Here is an 11,082-nt window from a genome sequence, read left to right as displayed (position 1 = left end):
TCCCCGCCAATCATTCAATGAGAATGAGCTCACAAGAGCTGCCACGTGTCAAATTTCGATTTACGGTCACGGATTTCATCGGATGAGATGGAATGCGATGACTGTCCATCCGACCAAGATATAACTCCAACTTCTGCCCTTTGGCACTCCTTGGTCTTTAAGCTCAAATCTGCAGAATTTCCTCCGGAGGATCAATGGCAGCAGAAATGGCTCTTGTGAAACCCATTTCCAAATTCAGCAATGTTACTCCCAAATTCGGGAACCCAAGGATGGGTTCATACACCAAGTTCAGCATCGTAAGAATGTCTGCCTCATCCACCGCTACACCCACAAAGCCGAGCAAGAAAGGTAACAAAACTGCCATCAAGGAGACCCTTTTGACGCCGAGGTTCTACACCACAGACTTTGATGAGATGGAGACACTTTTCAACACGGAGATTAACAAGAACTTGAACCAGACTGAGTTTGAAGCTCTGCTCCAGGAGTTTAAGACTGACTACAACCAGACGCATTTTGTGAGGAATAAGGAGTTCAAGGAGGCTGCTGATAAAATCGAAGGACCTCTCAGGCAAATCTTCGTGGAGTTCCTTGAGAGGTCTTGCACTGCCGAATTCTCTGGCTTCCTTCTCTACAAAGAGCTCGGAAGGAGGCTTAAGGTGCGATGCTCGGTTTCAACTTTATTATTTGATTTTTTTTCCACTGATAATCGAGGTTCTGATTAGTTAAGATGGAAACGATTGCTAAAGTTTTGAAACCATTCACCAAAAAGACCAAAAAAAAAAAAGAAAGGAAGTTGGGACGTGGCAAATGTTGCTCTTCAATTCAGTTTGACTACAAGTTCACCGATAAAACCTAGTCGTGTCTTGTTGCGCTGTGTGCTGAATCTCTATCATTATCGTTGCTTCCTTGGCTACGTGGGGGCTTAATTAGCTTTTAGCCATGTCTTTGAGAATGTAGTTCATGCTTTACCTTAAAATAACTTTTTTAGTGTTGTTCTGTGTCTCCTATTCCTGGACTGATAAATTGGTTGGATTGTTAATGATTATATTACAGAAAACCAATCCAGTGGTTGCTGAGATTTTCTCTCTCATGTCAAGGGATGAAGCAAGGCATGCAGGGTAAAGACGCAACTTGATAGTTATAATTGCCATCGAAATTTTCTTTTCCTATCATGATCAATTGGATGGTTTATGACCTCAGTGTTAAAAATTCAATGCAGCTTTCTAAACAAGGGTTTATCTGATTTCAATTTGGCGCTGGACTTGGGTTTCCTGACAAAGGCTAGAAAGTACACATTTTTCAAGCCAAAGTTTATCTTCTACGCAACATATTTGTCTGAGAAAATTGGATACTGGAGATACATAACCATATACAGACACCTCAAGGCCAATCCCGAGTACCAATGTTATCCCATTTTCAAGTACTTCGAGAACTGGTGCCAGGATGAGAACAGGCACGGAGACTTCTTCTCTGCTTTGATGAAAGCTCAGCCACAATTTCTCAATGACTGGAAGGCAAAGTTGTGGGCCCGTTTCTTCTGTTTATCAGTGAGTTTTGCTTATGCACACAATGTCTTTTACAGTATTGTGTTGAAACCTTCATACTTTGTGCCAGTCATCGCGCCTTGTGAAGTTGCTATTTGAAGAGCAGTATTGAGAAGGGGAAGACTGTGTAATGAATATCAAAGATATTATCTGATAGAAAATCAGTTCATTGATGATAGATACAAAGCATATTAGAAGTAGATTCCACTGAAAAATGTGCTTAACATGCTTTTGTATCTATTAATCAAACTGTATCTATAGTTATACTTGAGGATATCTAACAGCAAGCATATCCAAGATGCAAAATCTTGTTCACCTTAAAACACCCGACGATCTGTTCCCATTTTTATTTATGCCAAATGTCTTCATAGTAGATTGGTCATTATTTTTCGATCTCTGAGTACTAAAACTTAGCTCTCAATTTTATCCCGCAGGTCTATGTCACCATGTACCTGAACGACTGCCAACGCACAGCTTTCTATGAAGGCATTGGGTTGGACACCAAAGAATTTGACATGCATGTCATCATTGAAGTAAGTTTATGCTACATGTTCTTGCATCCTACTTTAGAAAGCATTGTTGCAAATATAAATTTCAGTATTTCACTGTCACCTTCTGTTAATAAGTTTGAGCAATTCATGGTTGTAGCAACCGAGTTTTGTGGATTAGTCCGTTATAAAACTAAAACCATATTCTTAGCATCATAGAACAAGCCAGTAGCTCAGAGAATAACTAAAGCTGCATTCTTGGATTGCTGTATTTGCAGACAAACCGCACCACAGCGAGGATTTTCCCAGCGGTTCTGGATGTGGAGAACCCCGAGTTCAAGCGGAAGTTGGATAGAATGGTGGAGATAAACCAGAAGCTTCTTGCTGTTGGTGAAACTGATGACATTCCCTTGGTGAAGAACTTGAAGAGGATCCCACTAATTGCGGGCTTGGCATCTGAGCTCTTGGCTACATATTTAATGCCACCAATAGAGTCCGGATCTGTGGATTTTGCGGAGTTTGAACCACAGCTTGTGTACTGAGCAGGCATAAATCCCTCATGATCCCCTTCTTCTTGTTCATCTGAGTGCTATTGGTGTGAAAAACGTAGCGAGGAGTACACAGCACTGAGAAAACTTTGAAATGTTGCCTTGTGTATTATTTATGACAGTAGAGTCCATTAGTTCGCTCGTTAGTTGGATGTCCCTAGTTTTCTTTTATTTTTGACTTTACGTTTATTCGAGGGCATTCACCCAATGAGCTTAAAAGTCAGAGAGAACCATTTCCTCTGTTCAATCCTTTAAAAAGGGAAGAAAAGGAAAAACAAAATACATTGATACTAATGCTACCAACCCATTTCTTAACTTCTTTTTTGGTGTTTAGAATTGTTTCAAGCCCATGTCCATGGACATCGCCTTCGAACCGGGTACTCCGTTATGGCTGTTAATATGGTATCGGACTGGGTATTCTGTGATGACGATGAATGTGGTAATACTAAACATTACAAGCATTTTTGATCACTGAAAACTTTTTAAAACCATGACTTTCGTGGTTTTTAACGTAATACAAGATTTTTCGCTTAGATCTCCTATTACCGATAAGGAAGCATATTGGTGTAAGACTCCCCCCATGTCACGTTTTACTCGAGCTAATTTTATGATTATTGACCAAAAATATTAATAGGAGATGAATAATTGATTCCTTTGGTTGAGGAGATGAAAAGGATTGAGCTGGAAAAGGAGGAAGAATTATATAATCATGTTATTTGCAATTGAAAGCTCATGCATGATACATAGGCTATTAAGACTGGGTGCATCATTAAAGAATGGATATTGTCAAATATTGGTGGGAAATTACGCATCAAATCCAGAGCATTAAGAAGGAAAATTAATGACGCAATTGTTCTCCCTCGCTATAATGTAGATCGCCCTGATATTAACTGTATCAGCCTTGTCTCTTCAAGCTTGCTCTGGGAACAAGTGACACCTATTCCCTCCTTTTCCCTTGTATCATTCTTTTTGCTATATTCCTTTCACATCACTTCACCTTAGACTCCCTTCTAAGTTCTAATCCAATCTCTCTCGAGTTCATTTTAATTTTAAATTTTAATCCCCCTTGCTTTTCGTTTCTTTTACTTCGTCAGGTGAGCATAGCTTTATGTTACATCACCGGCTATCCATCACTGTAATTTATGTTTTGCGCTTGATTTGTCTTCTTTTACGGGCCGTACTAACAATTTGAAGGTCCATACTGCCAGTACAGTGGCCTCCATAGGGGCAATCCAGTATACAACGAAGTGTTCCTTGGTTATGTGATCCCCGCGAGCATAAGCCCACCCCATTACCTGAACAAGTGATTTAAAGTTTCTGATCAGAAAAAAGAAGGGTTTTTTGTTGTGTGATTTATGTACCAAAAAAAAAAAACGAAAGATCAGGAAGATATAGTAGTTCTTACAGAGGCTGGATTCATACAACCACCAGTTAGATCAGAACCAAATATGTGAAGTGCTAGCTTGCAGACACTGGAGATCCAGGTCTTCATGAAGAAACCTTCAGGGATTTTTGTGCCAAGCCGAAGTGATATGGTAACAACTGTAAATGTTAGGATTCCTTCTATCAGAGCACCTCGATGAATGTCGATATTCAAACGTGGTCCCCGTCCTACTTCCGGAAAGGTATCAATCATAAGCTTGACCCCCATAATAGATCCAATCACCTGAAAAAGAACGGAACAGAACCATAACCATGGAAATGCTGATCCTCAATTTAAGTTTTTTGCCGAAGATATTATATCCTGAGAATGAGATGCATGATAAGAAAATTTTTTCAGCCACACAATAACCGCAGAAACTAGAGACGATGATTTGTACACGTACAACTTTCAAATAAGGTAAGTGGTTTCTTGCATGGTTATCTCATCAATTGATGTAGTCTCAAGATTGCTAGAGATCTTCACTTATGATGAAAAATCAGTTTATAAACAGGCCACTCAGGATTTTCCCCTCTTTCGCAACTAAAATGCATACATGGTAGGAACCTTTCTGTCAGAAAACACTGTCGCTTTTTTTTTTTTTTTTCCGTCCTAAAACCAGTCACCAGGTCACATGTAGATTGATGCAGTACAGCTCTCCACAAATGATAGTGACTTCAATCACTATGGTTTTATCTTCAGCTGACATGCGTTTGATATACATTTATTGTGTAAAATCAACGTGGGAGTCTGTGGATTTGTGAATGTTCGTGAGAGAGGGGGGATTAATAGCAGTCAAGCAGTTGACTAAAGAAGCGAGGCCTCTAAATTCTAGCAAAATGATGGTTTTGGACGCTGCAGATATGAAAAGATGTAGTTGACAAGTGTTTGCAGTCAATTTTTTTTTTTTTTTCAAATGATTAAAGAAAACAGAAGAACTAATTCACAATCTACTGACCTGAACAGGAATTCTAACAGCAACGCAGTAAAGGAATTTGCTTAAATCCCCCGAAACAGCATTAGCCAAAACAGTGAGTGGATTGTAGGCGCCCCCACGGGTAATGATTCGGAGAAACGCAAAGAAGAACATGTTAGCAATGACGATCGCAATCTTCACGATCTCACGGAGTGGCTCACGACTCAATCCCAGATATTTGTTTGCGACCAGCTTAATCAGAACCCCTGAGCATACCCACATGAATGACAAAATGAAGTCTGATACGAGCAGCATAGTCCGCCCCATCCTCTGAAGCAGACGGAATTCCTGTGTATGGCACTCTATATAGTCTATGCTGGAACCAGGCTTCTTAGTAGATTCGTTCTTCACTATTTGCCATTGCCATGAAACATTGCTGGTTCGAGCCTCGAGGAATGTTATCTTCATATGTGCTGGATTTCGTTTCCTTCCCCATGTTGATCAATAATAATATCTAGATATCTTGCCTCCGCGTTGCACAGAAAATTTGATGGCAGTGTCCACTTAGCTCAGTTAACTCAATTATTTACCCATATTTTAAAAATTGGTTGAAGTTAATTTTTTCATTAAATTTATTCCAGAGTATAATTTTTTTTCGCGTTTGTCAAAATAATTAATGCTCGACAAACCTGTCAACCATTTATATTCTGAACTAAAGAAACAGTCCTGATAGGCGAGTAATATTTTATTATAGTGAACTGTAGTAATAATGTATGGAAGATATATGTAATGCAAATAATAATTAAAAAAAAATAGCTGGAGATTTGGAAAGGTGCTAACAATTTATACATTCCTTCTTGCCCTCGGAATATATTCGCCTATAGTTTTTTTATTTCCTTATTTTATGAGTCCCCGTGGAATTGGAATACATTCATCCATTCTTTTTTTTTAAATTTGAAAACACACACAAATATATTAACATCGCACTTAAGCATGATATCTATATTTATTGAAAGTTGATTATGATTTACTGCAGGACACCAGGAGAGCTTATGGCAGAACCTTCGGGACCAATGTGAAATTTATTGAAAGGTAAGAGGCATAAATGCAATTTTTCACATTTACTCTCCACCGTGATAAAATTTAGCCATTTTCTTGAGTCCGAAGAAAAACATTTCGCCCTTTTACTTCTTGCGGTGCCGAAGAAGCCCGGGTAAGCGGCATAAGACGGACAAAGTAGATTTTGAACAAGTTGATCGTTTGGAAGCATGAGTAGCATTGGAACAGGTTACGATTTATCAGTCACTACATTCTCTCCTGATGGTCGGGTTTTCCAGATCGAATACGCTGCCAAGGCCGTCGACAATAGCGGGTACCTTGCTTTTGCTCAGTTTGCTTCCTTTTCCTGCATTTTCACTTTTCTTCTTTGTGTATGTTCAGTGGAAAAATGCTGTGAGAGAAACAAAATAGGATTTTTAATGTGTGTAATCGCTACCTAGGACTGCATGAAAATTTACTTTCGTAACAGTGAAGCCTTCGCCGGGTTTTCCTGACTCAATTAGGGTAAAATGTTGCTTAGCCTTTTTGCGAAGAACTTGAATGATGGCGTTAAGATGCACGGATTTGTTTTTCTTGGCAGGACCGTCGTGGGTATCAAATGCAAAGACGGGATTGTGATGGTAAATACTTCGATTTTGCTAAGCTCATTTTTTTCAGTATCCATGCCCCTTCGTTTTTTAGCTTTTCCTGGACTATAGGGGGTGGAGAAGCTTATTCCGTCGAAGATGATGCTGACGGGTTCCAATAGAAGAATACACTCTGTTCATCGCCACTCGGGCATGGTACTATATTGTCTACAGTACTCTTTTTTTTTTTTTTTGGTAATACTCTTTCGTTCCGTCGAATCATTTAATAACGGCATGTAATGTAATTAAAGAGACATGTTTGACATGCAAGGCATGTATGAGTTAGTGAAGTGTGAATGTTAACAGAATCCATGCTTTATACGCTGCTGATGGTAGTGCTTTCGGGATCCCCGATCATGTCAAAATAACAAGACTCATTCTATGCATGATGAAGAAAGAGCTTTGAATGTGTATTATTCTTCTGAATTTCATTATGTACATCTACTTACGGGACAATAACCAAGAAAGAGAAAATAAAATTCATTAATGCATGGCCAAAGAACAAAGCAGAAATATAACAATGAATATTCACCCAAAAAATATTATAATAAGACAGAAAAATCCTCCTAAATTGTTGGGGGGGGGGGGGAGGAAATCCGTGCATGAGCATGTCTATACACTGTATTAGAAGTCACGCGAATCTTAATACTAAATGTGGTTAAGGAGAAATTCGTGGCTACAGAAGCTAGTACATACATATAGCATTGTAAATACTTAATTTTTTAAAATTTTAACATGTGCTTTCTTTTGTTACTTTTTAGCTGCTTTATTGCCCTGGAATAATTGAACATGGATTTTCTCTGTGGTCTTAGTAGTTTACCTTTTTGTCCCAGTCAGAGTTTAAGTATTCTTCTTTCTTTTCTAAATTTCTTTTTTGTGTAATCATGACTGTTCTTCCAATCTTAGGCTGTGGCTGGATTAGCTGCCGATGGGAGACAAATTGTTGCCAGGGCTAAGTCTGAGGCAACTAACTATGATAGGTTTGCTCTGTATTCCAGCAACATCTTAGGATGATTCCCTTCCCCCTTTATTTTCACTTCTTGTGTTCATATTTATATGTCTTCATCAACTACCTACATTCTTTAGTTTCCACCCTGATGTAGCACTGGTATAAAACATACGCAGACTTATTATATCTCTATAGAAACACAGTTCTCACTTTTTAGGTTTTCTTTCTGTTAGTTCTCTGTAGTTTTCTATATATCCTTCTCAAGAGAAATAAATAGCAGGTGGGAAAAGTCATCACTTTTCATTGTTTTCCTACCCTGCTTAAATAAGTTTTGGTTTTTGAGAGCATATAAAGAAACAATTGGAATGACGTCCACATATTTCGACAGTTCTCTAAGCTAACAGACAGAATATAGTATCAGCATGTACGGTTTAGCTTGTCCGAAAATGACAGTAAACATGATGCTTCACCCTTAGAATGTTACAAACATACAAATATATCCATATATCTTAAACAATTAATCTGTGGAGTCTGGTTGTTGAATCTCAAAGCCAATAGTAATTTATTTGAAGTCCTCGTCCTAGGGACACTACTTAATGTGTTGTCTTGTAGTTTCAATGTGCTAGTGATGTAAATTAAAGTATTAGGTCTTGATATATGTTGTTCAACTTATGGAAAGAAATGATCTCACCTAGATTTATTATTCTTTTTCAGTGTGTATGGTGAACCAATTCCTGTTAAGGAACTTGCTGAGCGTGTGGCTAGTTATGTGCATCTTTGCACGCTATATTGGTGGCTCAGGTTTATTAAGATTTGACTGTCATTCACTGCTCACTTTCAAATTGTATTCCTCGCATTTAAATTAATTGAGAGAATAATAATGTTGCTGCAGACCATTTGGTTGTGGTGTCATATTAGGAGGTTATGATAGAGATGGACCACAGCTGTACTTGGTTGAACCTTCTGGTGTTTCCTTTGTGAGTCCACTTTTGTTTATTGCTATTTGTTGTACGATGGATACTTCCTTCTTTTTCAATACTTCCTTTTTCATTAAGATTCTTTTTACTACAGTTTCATCTGTAATTTACGTGCTTACATGTTTGGTATTTGTCCTAGAGGTATTTTGGTGCTGCAATTGGAAAGGGTAGACAGGCTGCTAAGACGTGAGTGCAATTGATTCGTTAATTCATTGTGCTAGTACTCATTTCTTATCAGATGCATCCCCACACATTTAAATTTGCTTATCTGTCTTTTTAATGCAATAAAGTATACAGTTGCTTCTCTTTTGTTCCACATGATAGAATTCATTTTTTTGAAACCCACATGATGAAACCTTAATATAAATTCATTTATAGTAGTTATGCCCTTGTTCTCAAGCAACCAGAACATGTCAAACTTGTTTCAGTGTGATGGTAATTTTTTCAATTGTTATTATAATGCTTGGCAGGGAGATCGAAAAGCTAAAGCTTTCTGAGATGACTTGCCGACAAGGGGTTATTGAAGTAGCCAAGATGTAAGTAGTATGTATTATGTATTTGAGTAATTTTATTGTCAATTTACAATGTTATCTATGTCATCTATACTTGGAAACATTTTATACTGGAATTTTGTGAGTTTGTGGCCTTGTGTTCTGTTCTATGCTATGAGTATTGGATGATAAAAATCTTGGCTTAAACTTTTAAATCGTTAGGGAAATGAATGTAATAGTGGAAGAGTGGTTATAAACTTATAATTAGTGGAAGAACAACATGAGATGGTGCAGTTTTTCGATGTACTGCAATTCAATGACATTTGTCCAAAAGCTATGGAATTCAGTATACACGTTAAAGCTTCAGGCTTTACAATGTACTTGCTTGTCCATATCGGAATCCCTGAAAAGTCAACTATCAAGGGACCAAACTAAAGTTTTATCCATCAAGAGAAAAGTGATAATAATTTTCTGACCACTGCCTGGGATAATTTACCTGTTTCGGCAATGGCTGTGGCCTTTGAGCTTCTGAGTTTCTTTGTGTTATAGGGGTACTGAAAGTTGTTTTGTTCCTGTAATTAATCATTATAAATGTTCTGTTGGATGATTAACCTTGTAAATGATTGATTTTGTTACTTCAATAGGGGAGAATTTGTTTATACAGAAATTGTATCTTCTATCGAAGCTGAATGCTATAATTAAATTTTTAATTGCAAAAAATATGCCTTATTATTGTTGTTGTGATGATGCTGCTGCTGCTGCTGCTGCTGCTGCCGTGCAGTATATATGGAGTGCATGATGAGGCTAAGGATAAAGACTTTGAGCTAGAAATGAGCTGGGTCTGTGATGAATCAAACCGCCAACATCAAAAGGTAATGCTCATCCTGCTAAGGATAAAATTGTCATTTAAGATGTTAGGTGTATGTGGTTTTATTTGCAATTAGCGATTAGCGAAGATCTATGGATTTGTTGCCTTTTCGTTTACTTATCCAGCAATTTGTGGTTGAATTTCAATTTCTATTTGAGGGTTTGTTTTAGTCCTAAATGTGAGACCTTTATCTACTTTGCCTTTTAAATTTACATTTTTTCTCCAAATTATCTCTATTGATTGCATAAATTAAATAGAGTTTTCCCTTAAGAGGACTAGTTTTGGATGGAAACAATTTAAGGGGATTTTTTGGGGACACTAATGCACAATTTTTATAGATAATTAACTTAACTAAATTTTTAATACCTATAAATGAGTTATTTAACTTATATATTTAGGACCAATGAGAGTAGGAAATGAAATGGCTTTTGACAGTCAGATGATGGTTAGGGAAACGAATCGTATCTGGAGCTGGCCCATCCTCTTGCATTACAGCACAGCACCTTCTTCATGAGATTCGGCTAGGGCATCACTATTTTATCATCTTATTTATTTCATTGCACAAGAATTCAATCCAAAATGGCTTAGTCCGTGGATTATGGATTTCTGCTTTTTGTTGGTTTTATAATCCTCTGTTTGCGTGCTGCAAATTGTCCCTAGCTTCATCGAGAGGAACGCCCTAACCCTCATGTTGTGTTGTGTGAATTGCCGGTCACCACTGCCCTAGTGTAACAATTATTTGTGCGCATTTACGGCTTATCGTTGTCGTTTGCAAGCCCGTAAATAACATATTTCATTATAACCGTCTACAGGTCCCAGATGAGCTGTTAGAAGAAGCCAAGGCGGCGGCCAAAGCAGCCCTTGAAGAAATGGATGCAGATTAGCAGAGTAAAAAAAAAAAAAAAATTATTCAAGTTCATTATCTACGTAAACATTTAATCAACTACCTGTTACATCAATAGAAAGTGACATGCCGTCAACAGTTATGCATGATTTGGTCCCATGTATTGCATTTTTGCCTAATAGGTTAGCAAATGCTTGAAAAACTCGGTTGGCAAAAGGGTGCAAGTTTCCTAGTCACCTTTGCATGTTCAAGGTAACTTTGCACGCCGCTAGCTTCGTGAAGCTGGTGGGTTTATTTCCCCATGGATATCAAGGTTAACAGTCTCGAAAGCATTAGACCCCCTAGAAAAACA

The 11,082-nt window shown here is 37.9% G+C and overlaps 3 protein-coding genes across 4 annotated transcripts; 2 read left to right on the top strand and 1 right to left on the bottom strand.

The window, feature by feature from the left end:
* The first annotated feature begins 150 nt into the window (after positions 1-150).
* Positions 151-2,895, top strand: LOC114719938 (magnesium-protoporphyrin IX monomethyl ester [oxidative] cyclase, chloroplastic). Its single transcript, XM_028905514.1, has 5 exons — positions 151-656; positions 1,054-1,118; positions 1,220-1,547; positions 1,979-2,077; positions 2,311-2,895. Exons 1-5 carry the CDS (start codon positions 195-197, stop codon positions 2,572-2,574), a joined length of 1,218 nt encoding a protein of 405 aa, XP_028761347.1. The 5' UTR covers positions 151-194; the 3' UTR covers positions 2,575-2,895.
* Positions 2,896-3,292: 397 nt separating this feature from the next.
* On the bottom strand, positions 3,293-5,254 carry LOC114719939 (probable aquaporin SIP2-1). 2 transcript variants are annotated; one of them, XR_003737947.1, is made up of 4 exons: positions 4,959-5,254; positions 3,986-4,246; positions 3,578-3,875; positions 3,293-3,517 (listed from the first exon to the last, which is right to left on the bottom strand). XR_003737947.1 is itself a non-coding variant. In XM_028905515.1 (3 exons), exons 1-3 carry the CDS (start codon positions 5,241-5,243, stop codon positions 3,711-3,713), a joined length of 711 nt encoding a protein of 236 aa, XP_028761348.1. In that variant the 5' UTR covers positions 5,244-5,254; the 3' UTR covers positions 3,293-3,710. The 2 variants fall into 2 exon arrangements, 1 of the variants encoding a protein (XP_028761348.1); XM_028905515.1 differs by having other exon boundaries at positions 3,293-3,875.
* An 854-nt stretch (positions 5,255-6,108) lies between these two features.
* Positions 6,109-10,966, top strand: LOC114719940 (proteasome subunit alpha type-3). Its single transcript, XM_028905516.1, has 10 exons — positions 6,109-6,288; positions 6,556-6,595; positions 6,674-6,757; positions 7,508-7,581; positions 8,265-8,351; positions 8,443-8,527; positions 8,667-8,713; positions 8,998-9,063; positions 9,800-9,890; positions 10,699-10,966. Exons 1-10 carry the CDS (start codon positions 6,185-6,187, stop codon positions 10,768-10,770), a joined length of 750 nt encoding a protein of 249 aa, XP_028761349.1. The 5' UTR covers positions 6,109-6,184; the 3' UTR covers positions 10,771-10,966.
* The last annotated feature ends 116 nt before the right edge of the window (positions 10,967-11,082 follow it).

The sequence above is a fragment of the Neltuma alba genome, unplaced genomic scaffold, assembly GCF_004799145.2.
Source record: "Neltuma alba isolate B1F8T4 unplaced genomic scaffold, ASM479914v2 tig00011960_pilon, whole genome shotgun sequence".
NCBI classification, from domain to species: Eukaryota; Viridiplantae; Streptophyta; class Magnoliopsida; order Fabales; family Fabaceae; genus Neltuma; species Neltuma alba.
The sequence above is the reverse complement of the archived record's forward strand: the minus strand, read 5'-3'. Positions and strand labels throughout refer to the sequence as shown.

Bases quoted from the DNA above. Each gene is read 5' to 3' on its own strand.
- LOC114719938 (XM_028905514.1), top strand. From the start codon at position 195: ATGGCAGCAGAAATGGCTCTTGTGAAACCCATTTCCAAATTCAGCAAT. The intron at 657-1,053 runs GTGCGATGCTCG...ATTATATTACAG, and splicing joins AGCTCGGAAGGAGGCTTAAG to AAAACCAATCCAGTGGTTGC. The intron at 2,078-2,310 runs GTAAGTTTATGC...CTGTATTTGCAG, and splicing joins ACATGCATGTCATCATTGAA to ACAAACCGCACCACAGCGAG.
- LOC114719939 (XM_028905515.1), bottom strand. From the start codon at position 5,243: ATGGGGCGGACTATGCTGCTCGTATCAGACTTCATTTTGTCATTCATG. The intron at 4,247-4,958 runs GTCAGTAGATTG...GTTCTTTTTCAG, and splicing joins CTGTTAGAATTCCTGTTCAG to GTGATTGGATCTATTATGGG. The intron at 3,876-3,985 runs GTAAGAACTACT...TCACTTGTTCAG, and splicing joins GTTGTATGAATCCAGCCTCT to GTAATGGGGTGGGCTTATGC.
- LOC114719940 (XM_028905516.1), top strand. From the start codon at position 6,185: ATGAGTAGCATTGGAACAGGTTACGATTTATCAGTCACTACATTCTCT. The intron at 7,582-8,264 runs GTTTGCTCTGTA...ATTCTTTTTCAG, and splicing joins GAGGCAACTAACTATGATAG to TGTGTATGGTGAACCAATTC. The intron at 9,064-9,799 runs GTAAGTAGTATG...GCTGCCGTGCAG, and splicing joins GTTATTGAAGTAGCCAAGAT to TATATATGGAGTGCATGATG.